The sequence below is a fragment of the Carlito syrichta genome, unplaced genomic scaffold (genome assembly GCF_000164805.1).
Source record: "Carlito syrichta isolate Samal-C Ts95f unplaced genomic scaffold, Tarsius_syrichta-2.0.1 Scaffold305409, whole genome shotgun sequence".
NCBI lineage: Eukaryota > Metazoa > Chordata > Mammalia > Primates > Tarsiidae > Carlito > Carlito syrichta.
Genome location: NW_007249505.1, coordinates 515,842 through 541,639, shown reverse-complemented (window position 1 = coordinate 541,639; position 25,798 = coordinate 515,842). Strand labels below are relative to the sequence as shown.

Sequence of the window (25,798 nt, the reverse complement as noted above, 5' to 3'; positions counted from 1 at the left end):
GGCGGGTCTCGAACCCGCGGGCTCAGGCAATCCACTCACCTCAGCCTCCCAAAGGCGCGGGATTACAGGCTGAACCACTGAGCCCGGCTTCCCTCCTCTTAAAATAAAAAGCAGTAAGGACAAGTTCGTCCTATCTACACATGAATCCATGTGTCTTTCTCTAAGTTGATTTTTTAAAATAAATAATTGTTCATAGTAAAGATCCAGAGGCTCAGAAGGACCCTGAAAAGCCCAGACATTATACTGTGCCCCACTAACTCTCCTTACTAGAGCGTCATTTAAAATAGTAAGACTTCTTAGAGTTTCCTCATATGTGATGAGGATTGAATGAATTACGTCCTAGAAAACACCAGGCTGCTTGTTATTATACAAAGTTATTTTAAGGTTGTGTGTGGTGTCTCAGCCTATAATTCCAGCACTTTGGAAAGCCGAGGCAAAAGGATTGCCTGAGCCCACGGGTTTGAGACCAGCCTGGGCAACTTGGTGAGACCTCATCTCTACAGTAAATCAAAAAATTAGGCAGGCGTGTTGGTGTACGCCTGTAGTTACAGCTACTTGGAAGGTTGAAGCGGAAGGATCACCTGAACCCAGCAGGTCGAGGCTGCGGTGCCTGTGAGCATGCCACTGCACTCCAGCCTGGGCAACAGAGTGAGACTCCAACTCAAAAAAAAAGCTATTTTATCCGGGTTCGGTGGCTCAGCCTGTAATCCCACGCCTTTGGGAGGCTGAGGTGAGTGGATTGCCTGAGCCCGCAGGTTTGAGACCCGCCTGGGCAACTTGGCGAGACCTCATCTCTATAATAAATCAAAAAAATTAGCCGGGCGTGGTAGCGTGCGCCTGTAGTTCTAGCTACTTGGAAGGCTGAGGCAGAAGGTTCACCGGAGCCCAGCAGGTTGAGGCTGCGGTGGCTGGAAGCGGCCGCTGCACTCCAGTCTGGGCGACAGTGAGACTCCAGCTCAAAAAAAAAAAGAAAAGTTATTTTATAGCCAACAAACATATGAAAAAATTAGTCAACATCACTTTCCATCATGGAAGTGTAAATTAAAACCACAATGAGATACCATCTTACACCAGTCACAATGGCCATTATTAAGAAAGCAAAAAACAGTAGATACTGGCATGGATGCAATGCAAAGGGGATGTTTATATACTGTTGGTGAGAGTGTAAAGTAATTCAAACTCTGTGGAAATCGGTACGGAGGTTTCTCAAAGAACTAAAAGTAGATCTATCATTTGATCCAGCAATCCCACTATGAGGTATCTAACCAAAGGAAGAGAGGTTTTTCAATTTAAAAAGACACCTGCAGTCACATGTTTATCACAGTACAATTCACAGTTGCAAAGATATGGAATCAATCTAAATGCCCACCAGCCGATTAGAGGATAATGGAAATGTGGTATCTATACACTACGGAATACTATTCAGCCCTCAAAAAGAATGAAATCATGTATTTTGCAGCAACCCGGATGGAATTGGAGTCCATCATCCTAAGAGAACTAACTCAGGAACAGAAAACCAAACACCACATGTTCCCACTTACAAGTGGGAGCTAAACTAAGGATCTGCAAAGACAGAGAGAATAGAGTAATAGACATTGGAGACTCAAAAGAGAGAGGGAGGGAGGGGAAGGTAGAAACGAAAAATCACCTATCAGGTAAAATGTGCACACTTAGGGGTGGTGGGTACACCTAAAGCCCAGACTTCACCACTATACAGTACATGCAACCAAAAACCATTTGTAGTCCCTAAAACCACTGAAATAAAAAAAATTTTTTAAGCTATTTTACTTCCTGATTATGGGGAGGCAGCACCAAAGACTACAGAGAGCGTTCTTCTACGGCTGAACCTGTCCTTTGGTTCTGTTCATTCCTAGCTGCCTCCTCCTTGGAGGCTGCACCTGTACGTACTTCTTAAGAACAAAGGATGTGGCCCGGCATGGTGGCTCATGCCTATAATCCCAGTACTTTGGGAGGTGGAGGCTAGAGGATTGCCTGAGCTCAGGGATTCGAGACCAGCCTGAGCAACATGGTGAAACCTCGTCTCTACAATCAATAAATAAATAAATAGGTGGGCTCGGTGGCTCAGCCTGTAATCCCGCGCCTTGGAAGGCTGAGGTGAGTAGATTGCCTGAGCCCGCGGGTTCGAGACCCACCTGGGCAACTTGGCGAGACCTCATCACTACAATAAATAAAAAAAATCAGCCGGGTATGGTAGTGGGCGCCTGTAATTCCAGCTACTCGGAAGGCTGAAGCGGAAGGATCGCTGGAGCTCAGCAGGTCGAGGCTGCGGTGGCCGGGAGTGGCCACTGCACTCCAGTCTGGGCAACAGAGTGAGACTTCAACTCAAAAATAAATAAATAATACAGTAGAATAATTTAAAATAAACATAATTTAAAAAATAAAAAAAGAACAAAGGCTGTTTTCAAGTACTACTCATAGTTTGGCAGGGCTTGAAGTGTTCATTGTCTGTTGGTCTCATGGGTCATAAATATATATGCCCCGGCTGGTAATGACTCCAGTGCGGGATTGCTTTATAAACCTCTCCATCAAACATCATGTGCGTTTTAGAAGATATGCCCAGGGAGCACAGTGACATTTTCCCCACATCCTTTCCTTTATCAGGTATTGATTTAAGACATAAAGTTCTAATGACAGGTTATGTCTCTACCAGGAGAGACTAACATTTAACTGTCTAACTCATTTTCTACCATCATTGGCAACACTGCTCTCTCCTCTTTCAAAGAAATAAAGAAAATTGGGCCATTATCTACTACTTGCTTGCCTCCCTGTAAATCACACCCATATCTATGAACAAAAATCTTTTACCTAGGTTGCATTAGGGGTAATTTTTGACCCAACTAGAAATGCATATGTCAGTTATTTTCATGCAGAACATGAGCAACTTCAACATATTTGCAGCCAGTTGAGGAAGATTTGTGGTCATTGCTTGACTGTCATGATACCTGCTTCTATAGCTGAATAATAGGCTGAGCATGGTGGCTCACACCTGTCATCCCAGCACTTTGGGAGACCGAAGCAAGAGGATCATGTGAGTCCAGGAGTTTGCAACCAACCCAGGCAACATAGTGAGACCACGTCTCTAAAAAACAATAACAACAATAAAAACCATATATATGCATATACATATATTTACATTTATGTTTTTTAAAATTGTAGTAAAAAATAAAACTGAACAATAAATCTGGGGGCCGACTTCATTTCTGCTGGCCACAGCAAGTGCCATAATACTCCAGGACCATGGGAGGTCAGAGAGGAGAGAGCCAGGACCTCAGCCTGACTGGCCCATTCTACAGGTGAGAAGACGGGCCAAGACAAGTCGCATCAGGTACTGGGAAAGCAAACCTCCCACAGCCCACATTGCTCGGGGGTCATGACTGTCTTTGTCAACCTTGTTTTAAGGTATGGCAATTATTTTTTGAATTAATCTGACTAAATCTATAAGAATAACCATGACCTTGCAGATTTCTGAGCAGCAAGCTTGCTAATAATATAGACAAATGTTTTCTCATCTACAACCAATTATTTTAACCACTGAGGAAAGACTATTTTCCCATCCAAAGGAGCTGTCATTTTCTTTAGATGCAAAGATAATGTATAATTATTAGGCCCGAAATAGCAAATAAATGTTTCCTCAAGTTCCAGTGCCAGTCAATGGGCTGCCTGGAGCATGTGCTGGGAAAGATTCTACAGCCACTGGTGGATCTGACAGAGGTCCCGGACCCACAGGGCAAGCAGAGGCCATGTGCTGTGTTTCCATAGACCAGGCGCCACGCCCCATGTCCGGAGGCTGCATGGCAGGACTCTGGAGACAAGCAATGGCTTCTTCATCCCCAGCACTGAGTCTGGCCCTGGCAGAGTCTCGAAAAATATGTGCCTAGTGAATGAATGGTGACCATTTGTGTGCCTAGTTCCTTAAAAGCAGGAACTGTATTGTGTTTATATTTTTTTCTCTACTGACAAGCATAATAATTGACACATTCGTGTAATGAATCCTTTTAGAATCTTCTTGCTCACTCCTTGAGCATACCTCTCTCTTGCTGAATTAGCCACCACCCTGGCTAATTTTTTTTCTTTTTGCTTTTTTTGGTCCTACTAAGTTGCCCAGGCTGGTCTCAAACTCCTAGACTTAAGCCATCCTCTCGCCTAGGCCTCCCAAAGTGCTGGCATTACAGGCGTGAGCTACCATCCCTGGCCTTTGCTGCCCAACTTAAACACCAGAACAATAAAATCCTTATACTGGAATCAGGTGGCTCCATTTTTGATCACCATACTCATTATCACAAAAAGACTGGCGGTCCCATGTTTCTCTTGCCAGAACAAGACCCCCAGATCCTAAAGGCTTGAAAAACTATACCAAGAGTTTCTCTGGAAGTGTCCCTTTGGAATTGCTGACGAGGGTGTTTTATGAAACAGTGATTTAAATTGAGGGCTGCCTATTCACAGTAACAAAAACATGGAACCAACTGTGCTGCCCATCGAAACTGGACGGGATTAAAAAAATATGGTACATATACAAAATTAACACTACACAGCCATAAAGGAGGACAAAACATATGGACTTCACAGCAGCTTGAATGGACTTAGAGTCTATCATATCAGTGATCTACCACAGAGAAAAAAAATAACAACAGAATACCACATGTTCTCACTCACAAGCGGACCCTGAACATTTACCATGATACTATAAGAAAGGGATTGGCAGTAGTGAGATACCGCCAGGGTGGGTGGGGGATTATATACAACATCAGTAAGGTACCTGATCTCAAACCAGGCAAAGTGGGGACCAAGGGAGGTCCAAATTTTACTTGTATGCTGACCACTTGTAAACCTAATCTTGAATTGTACCCCACACCTTTGAAATTATAAACAAACAAATAAATAAATAAAATGGAAGACCGCAGTACACATGCTCTATAGCACGGGGCCTGTGTCTAGCCCACAGCCTGAGCACATGCCACACAGCTTCATCACTGCTCAGGAGCGTGCCTTCCTTCACCAGCTGGAGGATAAGCCCATGGGAAGCAGGGGCCAGGTCTGCCTCACTGGGAGTGGAAAGCAGGTTCCGTGTCTGATTGATTGACAGGACCCTCGAAAGGACCTACAGCACATCTGGCTTATTGTAGATGCTCAATAAGTGTATGTGAAAGGTATACATAAAAATAAGACCAAGCCAACTCTGTGGACAGTGCTTGAGGCTCACAGTCTAAGTGACTCATTGCTGTTCACAATCTGTGTTAAATCTCGGGCAATCTGAGGCAATCTCGGGCAACCCCTTCAGGTCCCCTCCCACTGTGAGAGCTTTTCTGTTCTCTCAATAAATCCTGCTTCCTCAAAAAAAAAAAAAATTCAATCTCTGATGAGAAGAGACGTGGCCATGCCCTGGAAGGTGCGCCATTCATGGAATGAGGATGGATGCTTCTGGTCGCCCCTCCAAAGGCAGTCCATGCTGCACCGCAGCTCTGCAGGCCTGACCCTGCAGAGAATACAGTGAGGAACTCGTTTTCACCCTGGACATGGGACAGTCCCTAGCACAGATTTCGAAAGTATCTGGCGCCGACGAGCCCTCGGGTGTGTTGGACAATCCAGAGATGTTTGAATACTGATATTGCCTCCATTTTTATATTTACATTGTGAAAACTGGCCGGGCTGGGTGGCTCAGATTGTAATCCCAGCACTTTGGGAAGCTGAGGCAAGTGGATTGCCTGAGCCCATGGGTTCAAGATCAGCCCGGGGCAACTTGGCATAGACCTCATCTCTACAGTAAATCAAAAAAATTAGCTGGGTGTGGTAGTGCATGCCTGTAGCTCCAACTACTTGGAAGGCTGAGGTGAAAGGATTGCTGGAGCCCAGGTCGATGCCAGCGTGGCTGTGAGTGTACCACTACACTCCAGCCTGGGTGACAGTGAGACTCCACCTCAAAAAAAGAATTGTGAGAACTGCTGAACTATAGAATATTTGGATTGTTACCCACTTGAACATTTTAAAATATTTATAATTGTACACTCAGAGAGAACCGTTATGGTTAACATTATAGCATATTTCCTTTTAGCTCTTTTCTGTATTTCTATACCTCTGTATACTTTTAATGAAATAGGAAAGGAACTATTTAAGAGCTTATATTCCACTGTTTTGGCTTTAGAAAATACTGAATCTTTCTGTAACAATAAATATACATTTAAACCATGTACTAAAATCATCTCTTTGGGTTTGTTTAGAGATTTGGTTCTGGAGTCAGGAGCTGTATGCGCAGAAGGCTCCAAATCACGGTAAAGCAGAAAATAACCGTTCAGCCCTCGCTGCTCACCTCCCTACCCTACAGGTGTGCACTGAGCCCCGACCCAGGCCGTGCGAGATCCGCTGCCACTGCGTCCCCACGGAGTCAAGGCTGTATCGCTTCCCGACCTCATGAACAGGGAAGACAGACAACTAGCCGTGCAGTGCAGCTGACCCAAAGCAGAGAGGGACCATGCTGTACAGGCACTGTGATGCTCATCCTAACATGATGCTCACAACATGATGCTCAAGAAAGCAGGCCGGGCTCAGGGGCTCAGCCTGTAATCCCAGCACTTTGGGAGGCTGAGGCGAGTGGATTACCTAAGCCCGCGAGTTCGAGACCAGCCTGGGCAACTTGGCGAGACCTCATCTCTACAATACACCAAAAATTAGCCAGGCATGGTAGCGTGTGCCTATTGAGACTCCAACTCAAACAAAAAAAAAAACAAAAAGCAGAGGGAAGTCCACAGTGTAGAAACACAAGGACCTTTTGAGACCTTGGGGTGCTCCGCATCCCTTCAATAACGATTTCTGAGTGGTATTACTTTTTGTTGTAGGTATGTGTTATGCACTACCTCTATCACAACCAGCCTCAAGTCAGTACTGGGAAGTAGGTATAGTGTAACCAGGGACTCAGGCCCTGCTGCTAGATGGTGACTTCCAAGTCACTAACTCTGTGCTGAGCAACAAGACCAACAAGGGAGCAGAAAAGGTGTCTACCACCTGCATCACCTTAGAAAGAAGGACTCTGGACACGTGTGAAACAGCAGCACATCCATGAGACCCAAGATGGATGGATGGATGGGAAGGTTCTTCCCAATAGCACTTGGGAAAAGCATCTAGAAAGGAGCCAGAAACCCACAGCCCCCACCTGATGTGGACCATACACACCACAGAGTGAGAGAAGGAGACCGTTCAGGATCCCAGGACACCCACCGCACCCAGACAGGGGGTGTGGCTTCCACAGTGGAAAGCCCAGCTCTCCCATGGATACATTTTCCAATTTAAGCCTGAAGGTTTGGCCTAGTGTGGTGGCTCACACTTGTACTCTCAGCATTTTGGGAGACTGGGGCAGGAGGATTGCTTGAGCCCAGGAGTTTGAGACCAGCCTGGGCAACACAGCAAGACCTCGATTCTACAAAAAAATCAAAAAATTAACAGGGCATGGTGGTGCATGCCTGTAGTCCCAGCTACTTGGGAGGCTGAAGTAGAAGGATCACCTGAATCCAGGAGGTTGAGACTGGGGTGAGCCATGATTGTGCCACTGCGCTCCAGCCTGGGTGAAAGAGTGAGACCACAACTCAACCCCCCCAAAAAAAACCCTGAATATTCTCCCCACAAAACCACATACACTACCACAAAGTCAGGAGCCCAAACCACTCTTTCACCAAAACTTCTGAGAGAGTGGTACACATTATACAGTTTGTGTTTCTTCCAATGTAATTTAAAAAAAATTTTTTTTTTTTTTGAGTTGGAGTCTCACTCTGTCGCCCAGTCTGGAGAGCAGTGGCCGCTCCTGGCCACCGCAACCTCGACCTGCTGGGCTCTGGCGATCCTTTCGCCTCACCCTTCCAAGTAGCTGGAACTACAGGCGCGCACTACCACGCCCGGCTAATTTTTTGATTTATTGTAGAGATGAGGTCTCGCCTGCCCAGGCAGGTCTCAAACCCGCGGGCTCAGGCAATCCACTCACGTCAGCCTCCCAAAGCGCGGGACTACAGGCTGAGCCACCGAGCTCAGCTTAATTAAAATTTTTAAAAATGGAATCAGCGTGTTTATCAGAACTAAAAACCCAAAAATGGCCAGGTGCGGTGGCTCATGCCTGCAATACCAGCACTTTGGGAGGCCAAGGCAGGAGGATTGCTTAAGACCAGGAGTTCAAGACCAGCGTGGGCAACATAGCAAGACCTTATCTCTACAAAAAGAATTAATTAATTTTAAAACACACACACACACACACACACACACACACACAAACACATGGCTGTGGGCTTGTTTGGACTGCAGGGTCGTCTCCTTGGTTTCCAACAGCAGGGTGAAAACAGCCCAAAAAGAACCTTCCGAATAGTGTTATGCTCTTGGCTCCCCAACCCCCTGATCCTACAAGAGAGGGACATCACCGGCAATGCTGCAGAGACTGGTATCCCTGGACCACAAGCAGCCCCAAACTGTCTAGACTCTGTGCCCTGCAAGAAGGCTGATCTTTCATTTTGTGCAGCACAGAGATAAGTGGGGCTGGTCTCTTGTAGTGGTTGTTTTGATCATGGTTTGACAGCTCTTACATGTAAGAATCCACTTTTCTCTAATGTCGGGTAAAAAGAACTGTGGCCTTCCACTAAAGGTGCCTCTGGGCCGCACCTGGGCTCCTAGGAGACTCCACGCAGCCCGTGTGGGGACTGGGAAGAGGCAGGCTTGAATCTGGGGGCACTGTATGCCACCTCCAGAGCCTCCACACTCACTTGACTGCACTCAGTTGTGGACCAGGGCCCCATGCCCGTCCCTCTCCTGCATGTGGGACAGGCAGGTTCCATGCTAAGATCTGTGCAGCCCCTCAGCCCTGCTTCCCGCTGTCCCTTCTTGGAATTCTTAATTTTTGAATAAGGGGCCCCATGTTTTCAGTTTGCACATGTTTTCAGTTTGCACTGGGCCCCACTGCAGCCTCGACCTGCTGGGCTCCGGCGATCCTTCCGCCTCAACCTTCCAAGTAGCCGGAACTACAGGCATGCGCTACCATGCCCGGCTCATTTTTTTATTTATTGTAGAGATGAGGTCTCGCCTACCCAGGCGGGTCTCGAACCCACGGCTCAGGCAATCCACTCACCTCAGCCTCCCAAAGGTGCGGGATTACAGGCTGAGCCACTGAGTCTGGCTAATTTTTTAATTTTTAAAATAAAGAATATGAAGAGCTCTCAGGAACCAGTGTAGGAGCTCACTGTGGGACCTTAGGCAAATTGCAGAATTTCTCTGAGCCTCAAATTTCCCTGTCTGTAAAATGGATCAAATGAGACCACCTCATGCTGAAGGTCCCATGAGATCAGTTTCTGCAGCAAATGTCAGCTGCTTTCCTGCAGGGTCCTTCTAGAAAGGGCTGAGTGGCAAGTTGCTATCTGCAGAATTACAGAATTCCAAGGCTGGAGACAGCTAGACATCATGGAGCCCAGTCCTTCAACGGAGGCCCCAATGGGTGAGCAGATTTGCTCAGGCTTTGTGCTTTTCCACTGAACTGTCCAACTGCGCGGGAAACTCTTGGCTGCCCCAGAGGCCACTGACCGGGGCCCCGGGTGGGAGGAGTGGAGTCGGTTACCTTTGAGGCCTGGGACGAGGATCTGCACAGAGCAGGCATCGTCGGCAGTATGCTGAGGATATCCAGATGGCAGCAGCGACAGGAAGGCCAGGCTAATTAGGGTGCTCACCAGGGCCAGGTCCCACTTCATCCTGAGCACAGGCAGGACATTGACTCCTACACAAAGGAAGGAATAAACAGTGACGGGAATTCCGAGAGCAGGACTGCAAGTGACAGGGAGCAGGCCGCGGATGTGTGGGGTGCGCCCCTCTGGGCCTCCCCTCGCCGCCCGTCCCCTCTGGCTCCTCCCCCCCTCACTCAGGCCAACCATGAGCCTCCAAGAAGCTTCCACGGCAGCCCTGGGTCGGGCACGGGGCACCGAGTGTGTCCGGGCCCATCCAATGAGCACTGGTTGAAGGCCGACTGTGTGTCCACCTTGGAGCTGTATCCAATCTCTAGAACAGATGATTTTACCACAGAGTCCACGCAGCACCTCCTGCAGAATTGGGCAGGGGCACGTGGAGGGCGGCTGAGAAACATCCTGAGGAAATGGCTCAGGCATTCATCAGCCCCAAGTGTAATAGCTCCACTCACAGACGAAGAATGTATGACTCGCGTCTCCCTCGAGGGCCAGGAGACAGGGGCACCCATGGCCATCCAAGTGAGATCAGGAAGGAGAGGGCAGCCCCACGCTCAGGCCCCCAGTGGCCTGGGAGTCACGAGGGCCGAGCCCATGCAAGAGGGGCTTTGTGAGCTCTCAGCCGTCCCAGAAGGCAGGTGTTCATTGGCCCCTTGTTTTTTCCTCATGAGAGGCATTAAAAATTTGAAAATGAAGAGGGCAGTGGAAACTACTAAACTTGAAGAAAGAGAAGAAAAGGTCCAGGAGGGGAGAGAGTGGATGGAATCTCTGGAGCACAGCCAAGAAAGAGCCAAGGGGAGCAGGGCCCAGGCCCTCTGCAGAGAATCAAGGCCACTCAGTAGTATGAACACCTGCTCACCCACAAAGGTCATAGTCCGGGATACTTCTCAGCATTCTTTCACTTGGGTAATCCATTCACTCAACATCTGTGGATCCCAACTGTATAACAAGCACAGTTCTAGGCCCTGGGAGCACAGCAAAGCTTGGTGTTTTTATTCGTTGGAAGAGAAAGACAGGCAAGACAGAGAAACAGACAAGGCCGGGGTAAGCACCCTTCTGTGGGAAAGAACAAGGCAGGGTGAGGTGGCCTGGGGACATGTGCTGCTCTTTTAGAGATAGCTGCCAGGAAAGCCTCACTTTTGAGGTGGGTGGGACCGTGTTCAGGGAAAGATACATCAAGTATAAAAACCCCGAGGCTGGCACACGCCTGGGTAGCGCAGGGAGGAGTAGGCTAGCCTGGTTGGCACAGGAAGCAAAGGCCCAAGGGCAGGAGAGAGAAGATCCAGAACCCTGCCATTCGGTGACAGCTCTGGATGAGAGAGTGTCTGGATCGGGGGAGTGGCTTTATAAAAGTGTCATTTCTTTTGAGACTGGACTTAGGGGACTAAGCATAGAAGCAAGGAGACCAAGCAGGATGACTGTCATAGTCCAGCAGGAGAGGAGGCAGCTGGACTCCACGTGCGGGCGAGGGAGATGGAGAAAGCCAGATCTGGAATACATTTTGGAAACATCGCTGACAGGTTTTTGTTGATAGATTATGCAGGGAATGAGAGAGAGGTCAAGGCTTAAAGGAGGATGGTGCAGCCAACTCGTGAAGAAGGGAGCCCAAGGAGGTGGGGACAGGCCACGGTGTGGGTCTGACAGAGTCAGACACCCTAACACCTAAGTGGGATGGCAAGGAGGTGGCATGGCCTGAATGGACAGAGCAAGGCCCAGGGAACACAGCACCTTGCATTTTCTCTACATCAGTTCCAGGTTAGCTAGCCCCTGGACCTCAAAGGAAAGTTGCCTTAACTGTTAGAGAAAGGCCATCTGTGGCTGTGGGATCTCCACTCAGAGGCCTGGTGAGAGCCATCAGTTCTTCACTTTTTGTACAAAAGCCAGGGAAGGATGTTGAGACAGACCCTCCAAGGCCAAGGCCCCATCAAGTCTTGAGATACAGTAGCCCCGAGTCTGCAGAAACTCCATCTCTGGCTGGCGTTAGCTCACCTTTATATCTGAAATCTCTGCTACAAGGGAGTCTCCCTGAAATGTGGAAGGTCAGGCCGGGCAGAATGGCTCAAGCCTGTAATCTCATCACTTTGGGAGGCAGAGAGGAGAGGACTGACTGAGCCCGCGGGTTCACAACCAACCTGGGCAACATGGTGAGACCTCATCTCTACAATAAATCAAAAAAATTAGTCAGGCGCGGTAGCACGCACCTGTAGTTCTGGCTACTTGGAAGGCAGAGCCCAGCAGGTTGATGCTGGGAGAGCCGTGAGCATGCCACTGCACTCCAGCCTGGGCAATGACGGAGTGAGACTCTGACTCAAAAAAAAAAATGTGGAAGGACAAGACGTCCAAGTGTCCAAGGACATTCACTGGACATCTACAGGGACATGGCTGCCTGGGTCAGATGACAGAAGAGCTCTGTGATTGAGAGCAAGCCCTGGCTGCAGCATGAAAGCAAATTGAAAGGAGGAACTCCTCAGCCAGGCATGGTGGCTCAGGCCTGTAATCCCAGTATTTTGGGAGGCCGAGGTGAGAGGATTGCCTGAGCCTGTGAGTTCGAAACCAGCCTGGGCAACTTGGCGAGACCTTGTCTCTACAATTAAAAAAAAAAAGAATTAGCCAGACGTGGTGGCATGTGCCTGTAATTCCAGCTACTTGGAAGGCTAAGGTGGAAGGATTGCTTGAGTTCAGTAGGTCAAGACTGATATGGCTGTGAGCGTGCCACTGCCCTCCAGCTTGGGTGACAGAGTGAGACTCCGATTCAAAAAAAAATCAAGCCGGGCTCGGTGGCTCAGCCTGTAATCCCATGCCTTTGGGAGGCTGAGGTGAGTGGATTGCCTCACCCCGTGGGTTTGCGAGGGCCCAAGGTTTTCAAAATGGTGTACCACCCGGACCCCTTGTTCTTCCTGTGCCACTCCCACGCTCCTTCTCTGATTACTTTAACTCCTTCCTGTTCCCCTCTAACAACTCAGATGCTGACCCAGCTGGTTTAACTTCTCTGTCTCTCGCAATCTCCTTCTGCCACTCCACTCTTCCTCAGTTTCCCTTCCTGCTCTTCCTTCTCACCCTCCACCTTTACCTGTGGAGGAGGGCCCGGCGCCAAAGGCCTGCGCCTGATCCCAGCCTCCTGCCTTCTCGCCCCCCTTCCCCACTGCCTGATACCTCCCTGGCGCACCACCTCCTCTCCTCCCCCTATCCTTCTCTCTCACACTTGCAGGCTTCACCAGTGTCGCCTCAGGGAGGTGGCTGGGACAAAAAAGATGTTAAAGTTCATGTTTGTTTTTTTCTTCTATGATAAATCTCTATCCTTTTTTTTCTTTAAGTTGAAGTTTCACTCTGTCATCCAGGCTGGAGTACAGCGGCACGCTTGCAGCCACCCCAGCGTCAACCTGCTAAGACTCCGGCGATCCTTCTGCCTCAGCCCTCCAAGTAGCCAAAACCACAGGCGCACGCTACCACGCCCAGTTAATTTTTTAATTTATTGTAGAGACTGGCTTCAGGCTGGTCTCAAACCAGCAGGCTCAGGCAGTCCTCTCACCTTGGCCTCCCAAAGTGCTGGGATTACAGGCGTGAGCCACCGCACCTGGCCCTCTATCATACTTAAACTGGAACTATCAATCCTCTTCCCAGGAAAAAGTAAAGGGATCACGTCTTAATTAATTGTTAACCAACTTAAAAGAGTTTTAATCAGGTTTTCCAACCAAATTTGCAAGTACTCTAGTAAAGTTTTGATTCCAACTTGTTGAAACATTAGTGCTAGGTAACACCAGCATTTGTTCTATCAGGCTGACTAAAGGTTTTATAAAGAGAGAGTTAAATCACTTTTACTAAGCCAAGTACTTTCATATGTGTGGTCAATTTAAAAAAAGAACTTTTGGCTGGGCTCAGTGGCTCACCCTGTAATCCCAGCACTTTGGGAGGCCAAGGTGAGTGAATTGCCTGAGCCCACGTCTTCAAGACCAGACCAGGCAACTTAGTGAGACCTCAGGCATGGTAGCGTGCGTCAGTAGTCCTGGCTACTCAGAAGACTAAGGCAGAAGGATTGCTGGAGCCCAGAAGGTCGACACTGGAGTGGCCGAGTGAGACTCCAACTCAAAAAAAAAAAGAAGAACTTTTGAATTTTTCTTTAGTCGGGACATGAGAAAAGCAACAGGGTGCTTACTTGGAGGGCTGCAGAACAAGAGGGCCAAAGAGGCACCCCAGCTGGCAGTCGCAATTAGTGAAAAAACTCCAACTGCCCCATCAGAGATCTGGTAAGAACAAACCTGCTAAGGGGATGATATCCATTGCTTATGGGTACAGTCTATGGGGGCACTAGAAGTGTAGTGCCCCAAAGAGGCCTAAACCTCCTGGACCTTGTCCACTGTGCAGCCAGAGAAGCAGGTGCACTCACTTCTGAAGAAAGAACACCTGGCTCAGAAATGGTGGCCATTTAAGGAGGTCTGGAAGTCTGCTAAAGTGCCTGGCACTGGCTCACCACCACCCCCAAAAACTCCCAGGTGAATATTAGGGTGCTGGAACCCAAATTAATTTCTTAAATAACACAGGTGCCAGCCATTTGGTCCTGCCGATCCATGTTGGAATCATATAGCCTTACACTTGAATCAAAAGTTACTAAAGATTAATTCAAAGTATAAACGTAAAAAAGGTTATCTAAAAAGGTAAAGAAACCAGAAAGCAAAGGAAAGATATAAAAAAAAAATGGTGCTATAAAGGAATTTTTTTTTTTTAGTTGGAGTCTCACTCTGTCGCCCAGACTGGAGTGCAGTGGCCGCCCCCGGCCACCGCAGCCTTGACCTGCTGGGCTCCGGCGATCCTTCTGCCTCAGCCTTCTGAGTAGCCGGAATTACAGGTGCGCGCTACCACGCCTGGTTAATTTTTTGATTTATTGTAGAGATGAGGTCTCGGCTACCCAGGTGGGTCTCAAACCCGTGTGCTCAGGCAATCCACTCAGCTCAGCCTCCCAAAGGCGCGGAATTACAGGCTGAGCCCGTGTTAGGGCACATCTCGGCCTCCAAAAACTGTTAGAGTCACACTCCTAGCAGGGTCTTCAGAATGTTAGGTCAGGCCCACTGGGAGTGTGGGGTGTCTGGTATACAATCCAGTGCTGCATGAAAGATTCAAAGAATTGCACAGAAGTTAGATTAGAGAGCCGGCCTCGGTGGCTCAGCCTGTAATCCCATGCCTTTGGGAGGCTGAGGTGAGTGGATTGCCTGAGCCCGTGGGTTCGAGACCCGCCTGGGCAGCGAGACCTCATCTCTACAATAAATCAAAATAACAGCCGGGCGTGGAAGCGCATGCCTGTAATTCCGGCTACTCGGAAGGCTGAGGCAGAAGGATCGCCGGAGCCCAGCAGGCGAGGCTGTGGTGGCCGGAAACGGCCACTGCACTCCAATCTGGGCGATCGAGTGAGACTCCCAACTCAAAAAAAAAAAAAAGTAAATTAGAAAGCCGGGATCGGTGGCTCAGCCTGTAATCCCAGCCCTTTGGGAGGCTGAGGTGAGTGGACTGCCTGAGCCCGCGGGTTCGAGGCCCGCCTGGGCAACTTGACGAGAGCTCATCTCTACAATAAGTAAGAAAATCAGCCGGGCATGGTAGCGCATGCCTGTAATTCTGGCTACTTGGAAGGCTGAGGCAGAAGGATTGCCGGAGCCCAGCAGGTTGAGGCTGCGGTGGCCGGGAGCGGCCACTGCACTCCAGTCTGGGTGACAGAGTAAGACTCCAACTCAAAAAAAAAAAAAAATGTAAATTAGAGAGAGAGAGAAAGGTAGGGAAGGGGACCAAAGCCAGGAAACATGGCGACAGCGTCGCTCAAAGAGCACAGAGCCACAACAGAGTCTAGTAAGGCAATGGCAAGATGGTCGCTCATGGTTGAGTCCTTTTAACCTTTCCCTTGGATGGGGGGAGGTCATTAAGGTGATTGGCTAGTGGTCTTCTCCACGTCATCACAAAGGGGCAGGTAAGCGCAGGTACTGATGTCCGGTGATGGACAGCAGGCAGATGGGTGGATTAGTCACATGATTGTTGCCATGGTGGTGGGCTAAATGGGAGGAGACAAGGGGAGGGGGGTTTTCCTGCAAGAGAATTGTCAGATATTTGCAATCCACAAACCTCTTAACCAAAAGGTCGTCTTATTATCATTTCTATGGCTCTGTCCTTGTCCTGCATCTGATGGAGATTTGCCGAGAGGGTAGGGTAGGCTGCTGCTTGGCCTGCAGTAGAATGTCTGAACGCTTCCTAAAACCTGCCTGTTAGAAATTTTTCTATGTCTATCCCGTGATAGATTCAAAGCATGTCGGGCAAAATCTAAACAAAAATGGCCATGCTGAGGCAAAAAGACTACACTAAACTAAGTTTATTCTAGGTTTCTATAGGTACCTTCTTTCAAAAGAATATAAAGAGAATAATTTTATATAAGGAAAGGATCTTGTACGGTATGTATGGTACATTTTTTGTTCTATAATAGAATGGCTAGTTATTTGAAGGAAAGAATGTATAGGATGAAAACAGAAGCATCAAGCATGCTGAAAAATGGTATGAGTAGTATGCACAAGGTTTCTGAAAAGAAATATGTGAAAGAAATTCTATGAACACTCAAGGCTACAAAAAGTTTCTATGAATTTATCATTAATATCAATTACACTAACGCGAAGCCAAAATGCTACTCAGAGATCAGAACATGAGCTTCTTAATTAACAATCACCAAGCCGGTCTCGGTGGCTCAGCCTGTAATCCCACCCTTTGGGAGGCTGAGGTGAGTGGATTGCCTGAGCCGGCGGGTTCGAGACCTGCCTGAGCAACTTGGTGAGACCTCATCTCTACAATAAATCAAAAAATTAGCCAGGCGTGGTATCGCGTGCCTGTAGTTCCAGCTACTTGGAAGGCTGAGGAGGAAGCATCACCGGAGCCCAGCAGGTGAGGCTGCGGTGGCCAGGAGCGGCCACTGCACTCCAGTCTGGGTGACAGAGTGAGACTCCAACTCAAAAAAAAAATCTCTTTCCAGGCACAAGGGTTACTAATCCAACATTGGATGGATAACAAAATAACTTTTTGTTTAAAGTTTTACTCATTATTTTTGTTAAACTTTAAGATATTATTTCCCTGTCAGAGGCTGGTACCATCCCACTCCTCTCATCAAAAGCAGAGAGATGTCAATCTCCCATCTCTCTGGAGTAGAGGTTACCTGGGCTTCACCCTCTAACGTATCAATCACTGTAAAGGTATATCAGACCTATTAACAAAATAAAAGGGACAGTCTTCTCTTGCCAACATTTACCTGTTTTAAATTATCTTGTTCATTATTATTTCCTACAATTTAAGCTACAACCTAACTATGTGTCTCTAATGTTTTCAATTTTCTCTTCTTCAGACTTTGTCAAAATAGCTGTATTTCCTTGTTAAAGTCATTATTAACAAAACCCCTTATAACCGTCTATAAATTCTTATCACAACCCAAAGAAACTTGAAAAGAAGCTGTGGGGACATTCACATATGGACTCAGGAATTCGCTGGTGTAACAGTAAAAATTGCCTGGACTCCTATAGTGGGTATCAAGCCCATTGGGGTAACTATAAATACAATTTTCCAGACATCAAAGCTTCAATATGCCTTAACAGCAGCTGCAGTGGCCTTTATTATAGTAGTGTTAATTCTAATAGTATACACTTGTACAGGGTGCTTTGCATACAGACCCTAAAAATACTTAACTCCTGTCCTCTCATCCCCTCCTCGTGCTCTAGACAAGTAGGGTCAACTTTATGCCCCTGTTCAGCAGAAAGTAGCTATAGAAATCTAACCTTTGTCTCTGTTTCCTGGCACAAATAAAAATATTTTCTAGATGGCAAGAGGTGGGAAATGAAAGGAGGGATTCCGAGAAACTTAGAATAAACTTAGTTCACATTGGCCTCAGCATAGCCATTTTTGCCTAGACTGACACGCTTTGACTCTAACACAGGTTAAACATAGATAGACACATTTCCAGTAGGCAGGTTGTAGGAAGTATTTAGACATTTTACTACAAGCCAAACTGGCTGCCTACCCTCCCCCTTCAGCAATCTCCATCAGATGCAAGACAAAGACAAACCATTCAATTCATGGTTTACATAATAGTCTCCAAGAAACTTCGCTGTCTGAATCCATAGAAATGACAATACGACCACATTTTTGCTAAAGAAGATTGTGGATTATAAACATCTGACAAGTCTCTTGCAGAAAAAAACCCCATCCCCTTGTCTCCCATCTAGCCCACCACCATGGCAGCAATCATGTGACTAACCCACCCGTCTGCCTGCTGTCCGTCACCTGACATCCGTACCTGCCCCTTCGTGATGACGTGGAGCAGACCACCACCCAATCAACTTAATGACCTTCCCCCATCAAAGAGAAGGATTAAAAGGACTCAACCACAAGCATCCCGCAGCCATTGCCTTGCTAAGCTATGGCATGGCCATGTGCTCAAACTTCTGTGCAATTCTTTACATCTTTCATGTGACATCAGAGCACACACCACCCACTCACACCCCCAGTGGGCCTGACCTAACATTCTGGAGTCCCGCTGGGAGTGTGACCGTAACACAAGTCATTTGAAATCTTCCTTCCAACTCTTAAAAAAAAATATCCCCAATGGTGGTAACCGCAGAAAAGATTATGTGGAGATTGTTAGTGTTCCTGCTGTGAACATTAAATGTTAAACGTCCACTTAAAGCTTAGGAAGGAGTTAATGGGGACACAGGGGAGGGAGAAAGTGGGTGAGCCGCATGAGTACTTCAACATTCAGGCTGAAGGTGTCACTCACAGGACGTAAATTGGAAGATGAGTGAACTTATCCTACCTTGTAAAAACCTAGTGGTATGACAGGTAAAGGCAGCTCTTACCCTGTGTGTCCAGGGATGGCTCAGGGTTAAAGAGATACTTTAAAGCTCAAAGTCACTACAAGAAAGGCAGTAAGCTGCAGTTGCATGGCATGCAGAGCCCGGACTCCCAGGCCTAAACTCAGGCCTGATCCTGGAGCCCTGTTCAAATTCTAGCCCCTGCTCCCTGCCTCGCCTGCTGGGTTCCTCTGCTTTAGGTGCTCCCTGCATGCATGTGCAGGGAGGTGGGACACGGGAAGCTCATGAGAAACAGGTTAACAAAGAAATTGCTCACACCCTCTTTCATTCAAACATTCAAAAGCAGTAAGGAATCAGAAGTACAGATAACTTTACAAAGTACCCAGGGCCAGGTGTGGTGGCTCACACCTATAATCCTAACACTTGGGGAGGCCTAGGCTGGAGGATCACTTGAGGTTAGGAATTCAAGACCAGCTTGGGCAACATAGCAAAACCTTGTCTCTACTGTAATCCCAGTTACTCAGGAAGCTAAGACAGGAGGATCACTTTAAACCCAGGAGTTCAAGACCAGCCTGAGCAATATAGCGTGACTTCTCTACAAAAAGTAAAAATAAATTAACTGGACATGGTGGTGTGCCCGTAGTTCCAGATACTCAAGAGGCTGAGACAGGAGGATGGCTTGAGTTCAATAGTTTGAGGCTGCAGTGAGCTATGACCACACCACTGTACCCCAGCCCGGGTGACAGGGTAACACCCTATCTCTTTAAAAACTACCCCAAAAAAGCAAAGTGCACAGGGAAGTAAACAGGAAAAAAGTAAACCAGTAAACAAAGAATGGTCCCTACTGAGTGTCTGCTTTTCTTATTTTTTTGAGTTGGAGTCTCACTCCATTGCCCAGGCTGGAGTGCAGCAGCATGCTCACAGCCACCACAGCCTCAACCTGTTGGTCTCAGGCGATCCTTCCACCTTAGCCTTCCAAGGAGCTGAAACTACAGGTGCATGCTACCATGCTCGGCTAATTTTTTGATTTATTGTAGAGACGAGGTCTTGCCAAGTTGCCCAGGCTGGTCTCAAACCCCTGGGCTCAAGCAGTCCTCTTGTCTCAGCTGAGTGTCTGCTTTTCTAAAGAGAAAAAACATGTAAGTCAAAACAGACTGTAAAATTATCTAAATTCTCAGAATGAGAGAGAAGAGGAGGCCAGGAGGAAAGCAGGGACCGCCTTTCCCACGAGAAGAACGAGGGTGCAAGCCCACTCTGAGGGCTGAGGACACAGCTATCACCAGGTCCCAGCAATGTCATGTCATTGTTTTTAAACTTTTTGTGATGGGGAATTTTCACAAAACTCATACGATGAACTTCCACACATCCACCACCCAGATTCAACAATTATTAATATCTTGTGGGGTGTCATATACGCCTGGAGGCTCTGGGTCTTCCTGACTAATGTTCAATACAGACAAAGGTACATATACAAGGGAAGACCCCCCAAAAGACCCAGAATTATCTTTTGGAGGGCAGGCCCCTTGTAGTGCAGGCTTCCCCCACTAGGTAAGTGTTCTAGGAACCATTCGGCACTAGTGGCCCAGCTAGTGTTGTTGTGAAAGGCTGCGTTCAGCTTCAGCGAAATTTTTTGGAGAGGCTTTCATCGCATTTGCCCATTTCATGATGGGTGATTTGCGAGCACACCTGCCCACACCACACTGAGTGTTGAACAGTATTTGACCAAAAACAGCATGATCCTGTGCCCCACACCTTACTTACCCGATCTCACCGAAGTGATTTTTGTTTCCCCGGATGAAATAAGTCCTCAAAGGAAAACGTTTTGCCAATATGGAAGAGGTGAAACAAAAAACAGCAGAAGCACTAAAAGGTATCAACGTTGGCAAGTCAAAAACCATTGTGAGCAGTGGAAAAAGTATCTCAAATGGTGTATTGCATTAAATGGAGAGTAAAAATGATTGAAGTTTAAACATGTAAAGATAAATACGCAGTTTTAAAAAAATAAATTCCAGAGTTTTATTGGGTGTCCCTCATGCAAGTACAAGAAAACGGTGAGGTTTAGCCATAGAGCGCATATTTGTGATGCCTGCTTCACAAGCAAGATGCTCCAGCAGGAAGTCCTCAGTCCTACTTCTACCCCATGCACTCCTCTACCCCAAGGGGACTACCATACTGAATCGTGAACTTGTCCTCCTCTGGCTGTGTTTTAAACAGCATTCCTACACAGGCCTGTGCTCTTAAACACGATATTGTCACACTGTGCTTGTCTGAGTTTTATAAAATATCACATCCCATTGTACATAGTCTCCTGTGTCTTACTTTTTACTCAGCATTATACTCTGGATTCACCCATGCTGCCAGGTGTGGTTGTAGTTTATTGATTATCTAATCATGTCAACGCAGAGTGCACAGCTCTGAAGAGTGCTGGCACCGGGCTGTGCTCGCCTGCATGTGTTGCTGAGGGAGTCGCGGCGCTGCACGTACAGACCCACCAGAGACAGACCTCCTGGATTTGACATCTGGAGGGCAGAGTGTTGAAAGGACAGCTTCAAATCTGGCTGTACACTTAACAGTACCTTGGCCAAACTGCAGACCTTTTGTAAGACTGTGTCCTAGGTTTAAAAAGGAGATAAGAATGCCCTATAGTTATTTTAAGTGATAGCGATGTTAATGCCCACAACACCCGTGATACTTGTCGGCACATGACAAGTGCTCACCAATGGTGGCCGTCGAGCCTACAGTGATGACATGTTAAGGACTCCCAGGCCAAAGAGGGTGCCCCTCAACTGAAGAGACAACCCACTGATAATGTATGAGGGCTCCCAGAGCAAGGAGGATGCACCTCAACTGAGGATATCTGCCCTCCCCGCACAGTGCCTCTTCTTGGTCAGTTACTTGCCAACATGGACACAGGAAAACTCATTTCCATTCTGTGCCATCTTGCAGCATGGGTCATGGTGACAGAATGAGGACCTGGCTTCTTTCTGTAGAGTCACTTACAGAACTCCCCTTAAAGGACCAGGATGCAGAATGTCCACTGGGTTAGAAAACTCCCATAACACTACCCCATTACTCCCGTTACGGGTGAAAAAACCAGAGACAAGAAAGATGAAGTAAATTTCCTAGCATTATACCGCTAGTGAGTCAGCCCCCATGCACCATCTTCCTCCTCCAGCCATTAAGATAATAGGCTCTTATTTTACATTTTATTCTTGGCATAGAAAAAAGAAACCAGTATACATTGCACCCCAAATGTGGACGCACCTACCTTATTTAGTTCCCAGAACCACTATGTGAAACATTATGGTTCGTCATGTGACAGGGAGGCACAGAGTGGAATCACAAGCCCCAGGCCTCACAGCCAACAGAGCAGTGGGTGCTCTGCAACCTCACAGCACCCTGGCTGCCTCCCTGCTGCTCGCTTGTGCTCACACAAATACCATAACGGCAAGGACATGTAAAAGGGAAGCGCAAAGTCACCCACAACCCAGGACCCACCAATTGACTTCACCCCTTACATTCTTCCTTGCTCCCTTCAGGCTTGGGTCCATGTGTGAACAATTTATATGTGCAACAGTTTCATAATGTATAAAGATTCCTCAGGAATTCAAGGGCCTGGAGTTTATTTATTTTTTTGAGTCAGAGTCTCACTCCATCACCCAGGCTGGAGTGCAGGGGCATGCTCACAGTCACCCCAGTGTCGACCTTCTGGGCTCTAGCACTCCTTCCACCTCAGCCTTCCAAGTAGCCAGAACTACAGGCACGCACTATCGTGCCTGGCTAATTTTTGATTTATTGTAGAGACGAGGTCTCGCCAAGCTGCCCAAGTTGATGTTGAACCCACAGGCTCTGGTAATCCACTCACCTCGGCCTCCCAAAGTGCTGGGATTACAGGCTGAGCCACCGAGCCTGGCGGGCCTGGAGTATAGTAGGTACAAATGAATGAGTGAATGAACAAATGAATGAGTGAATGAATGAATGAACAAGCAAACAAAAGTTCAAAGTGCACCTCTAATAGAACTTTACGCTCTTCTTCTCCTCTGGTTTTCCCATGTTTCCAGAGTCTTCATCAAGTATAATGTCCATCCAGTATTCCCAGGACCAAATTCTTGGACATCTGACCCGTGCAGTAGCATAGGGTCTGCAGACTTGGAATATTGCTCTGCTGTCACTGTCCTGAAATTCCTAATACTTTCATAACAAGGGACACTGTCATAGCCAGACCTGCCATTTCACTGTGCTGTTAACCATAATGTACTTAGCTACTGCTTGAGCAGCCGATATTTTTGTTCTTTCTGATCTGGGCTCCTAAAAGCAACAATAAACCCTTGTTTCACACCCACTCTGTGCTCAGGATGACACTTGCTTTTTGGTGGTTGTTGGAGGCAAACTGGGTTTAGATTTAATGTCTTTGGTATCAAAAACTGACAAGGGAATTTCCTTTCTAGTTAGAAATAATTCTGTCCAGAGATAACCAGGTGCTTAGCAAGATGCCTATTGCTCTCAGTTTGCACAAGTCCTGAGAGTGACTTCAACAAAGACCAGCTCTTCGTTCCGGAGAAAGGAGGAGACAGTAAGAGGTAGAAACCCAAGACAAACTAAGGCTGGGGTTCTCGTGCCTTCACTTACCCACTCACTGATACCATTCATGGTTTACTGTCTACTGTTCACTGACAGGCCCCGTCTAGCCCTGTGGATGCAGGTGAGGCATGGGTCCTTTCTCGGGGTGCTCCAAAAGTCCAGCCAGAAACCAGGTGAGGGGCGTAGGGTGGAGGCCCCACACTCACCGCAGAAGTCTGCTTCCCAGAGCTCTTGCCTTCTGACTGCCTTCTTAGAAAAGGAATTTAGTTTTGTAAACGGAGAAGCCACAGCTACCCACAGGACCCCTGTAAGAATAACATCCTTATCTCCCAGCCAGGGTTCAGGAGGCTTAGGGCCCTCCCTTCAATGAAAGAGTTTGGCTCTACAAGCAGGGAATGTGGGGGATTAAATGTGGACTCCTTAAAAGAAACACACTCTAAGAATGAAATAGACAGTGGGAAAAAAACTTAAGTTGCCAAACATATAATTCTATATTTTCATGAAGTATCTAGAGCAGGGCCCAACATCTTATAGATACTACAAATATCTACTGAGAACCATGTCCCTGGAAAAACCACATCGCTGGAGAGCTGGTTTTGCTGGCAACTGCCCCCCACCCGCTCCTACTGTCTTGTCTCCTGTGGTGACAATGTGCTACCCGACAACAGCACATACTTTCTTGGCGTCTTACTAAGACCACAGAGTAAGAAGACGCTTCTCCCCTATTATCTTTCCCTAGCTTTCAGCAAATCATTGTTCTGATCTCTTATTTGGCACATAGATGTTTCAAAATTGCAGATAAAATTAAATAGCTGTGACGGTTTGGGTCACTGGTCTTCCTACCACAGGCAAGTGATTCCTATCATTCGAAAACGCAGATACGCACGTGTGAGGGCTTTAAAATGTGATTTTTAAGCTGAGAACCACATCACTTCAGCTCTGGGAAGACAGCCAGCTCCTGACAGCAAGATTTCAAGGCAGGAGTTGGTTACCCTGCGAAACTCCTCTTTTCCAATTTTGGGAGACAAGGTAACCAACTCCACGTGGCACTAGATGACCCTATCTGAATTCCCTTAAAAATTGCCACCACAAGGCCCATCTTGTCCTCACCCCTAGGATTCCTCTTACTGAGCCCAAAACAGAACCAATGGCCACTGAGGAGAAGTTGTTGCTGTTGTCCACCTGGCATCCCCCTCTGGACCTCAGGTCTTTGAATTCTATGTAACCCAAGAGGGTGTAATTCGATCACCTAGTAACTCGGATCAGTCTGAATCCATCTCATCAACAGGCTCCATAAAGTTTCCACCATAAACTCTGAAGTAATCACATGCTGAAGTTCCGGTGCCTGTCTTATAAGACCCCATCCTTTGCCTGGATCCAAGAACAGCTTCCCACCTTTGCCCTCAGTCCAAGCCCTGCTGCGAGACCCATGTGGAGTCTTGCCTTCCTACCCAGTGTCTCAGCACCCGCCAAATCCTGGGTTCCATCCTCTGGTGCTGCCGTCCCCCGCGTCTCCTACCTGAGCACACACTAGGCGATGGAGGCGTCCTGACCATCACCGGCCCACGAGGACACTGCGTCCAGGATCCTCATGGCTGCTATTTACAGAGGCTGGTCCAGTCAACATGCAAAGGGAAGCCGCGGCCTGAGCTGTCAGGCAGTCCAGCAAATCAGGCTGGATGGCTGCAGTGTTATCTGCAAGCAACTTCCTGTTTGAAATACATCCGCTGTCCTGCAGGGTGGTGGTGGAGAGTGTGGGAACGCCAGGAACATCCGTGATGCCAGGCTTTTGGGGACTGGGGAATGACCTGCAGAGATGTCCTTTCAACTCAAGCACCCAAACCCTCACTCTTTCGGGGTTTTCTTTTATTTTTCTTTTTTTTTTTTGAAGACATAAGCATGAGTACTGTGGAAATCCGGAAAAGTATAAAGAAGAGTGATAATAATCATCTAGCTTCACATCACACAGAAGTAAGTACAGCTGACATATTTCCTTTCCTTTTCTTCCACATAGAATTTTGTTTTAAAGGGCAGTAAGTGCTTGACTATTGCCTGTGCAGATCTGGTCCATGTAAGACTCAAAACTCATTCCACTCATTTAAGCTTCATTTAAAGGTAAAATATGCCAGAAAAAAGTCTTTGTGGTGGGCTAGACAGATCCAGCTTTAGTGCAGCCTGAATCTTGCACATTTTGGGGGTTGGGAGGGAACTTCCTTAAGAAAAAGATACATATAAAATTATAATAATTTAAAAACTAGGGTCAAGGGTAAATGTTTATTTAGAATGAAAAATCATAACAAATGAAAATGTAAGACCTGACTAATTCCACACAAATCATAAAACCCATGAAAAAGGAGGACTTATTTAAAATGTACTCAAGTTATACATGGTCAGGCTCGGTGGCTCAGCCTATAATCCCAGCACTTTGGGAGGCTGAGGGGAGTGGATTGCCTGAGCCCGTGGGTTCGAGACCAGTCCGGACTACTTGGCGAGACCTCATCTCTACAAAATAACCCAAAAAATTAGACAGGCGTGGTAGTGTGTGCCTGTAGTTCTGGTTACTTGGAAGGCTGAGGTAAAAGGATTGCCGGAGCCCAGCGGGTCAATACTGGGGTGGCCAGGAGCATGTGTGCCACTGCACTCCAGCCTGGGCAGCGGAGTGAGACTCCACTCAAAAAAAAA

At 47.4% G+C, this 25,798-nt stretch overlaps 1 protein-coding gene across 4 annotated transcripts in view; it reads right to left on the bottom strand.

Annotated features, from left to right (window-relative positions):
• Positions 1 to 24,827, bottom strand: part of COLEC11 (collectin subfamily member 11) — a 67,336-nt gene extending 42,509 nt beyond the window's left edge. The window contains exons 1-2 of one of the 4 annotated variants that reach the window (XM_008061666.2): positions 24,636 to 24,827; positions 9,599 to 9,754 (exon numbers count right to left, since the gene is read on the bottom strand). In XM_008061666.2, coding sequence (XP_008059857.2) covers positions 9,599 to 9,754; positions 24,636 to 24,672 — 193 coding nt within the window. In that variant the 5' untranslated portion in view covers positions 24,673 to 24,827. The remainder of the gene's footprint in view (positions 1 to 9,598; positions 9,755 to 24,635) is intronic. The other 3 variants (XM_008061669.2, XM_008061667.2, XM_008061668.2) reach the window with 3 other exon arrangements.
• Between the last annotated feature and the right edge of the window lie 971 nt (positions 24,828 to 25,798).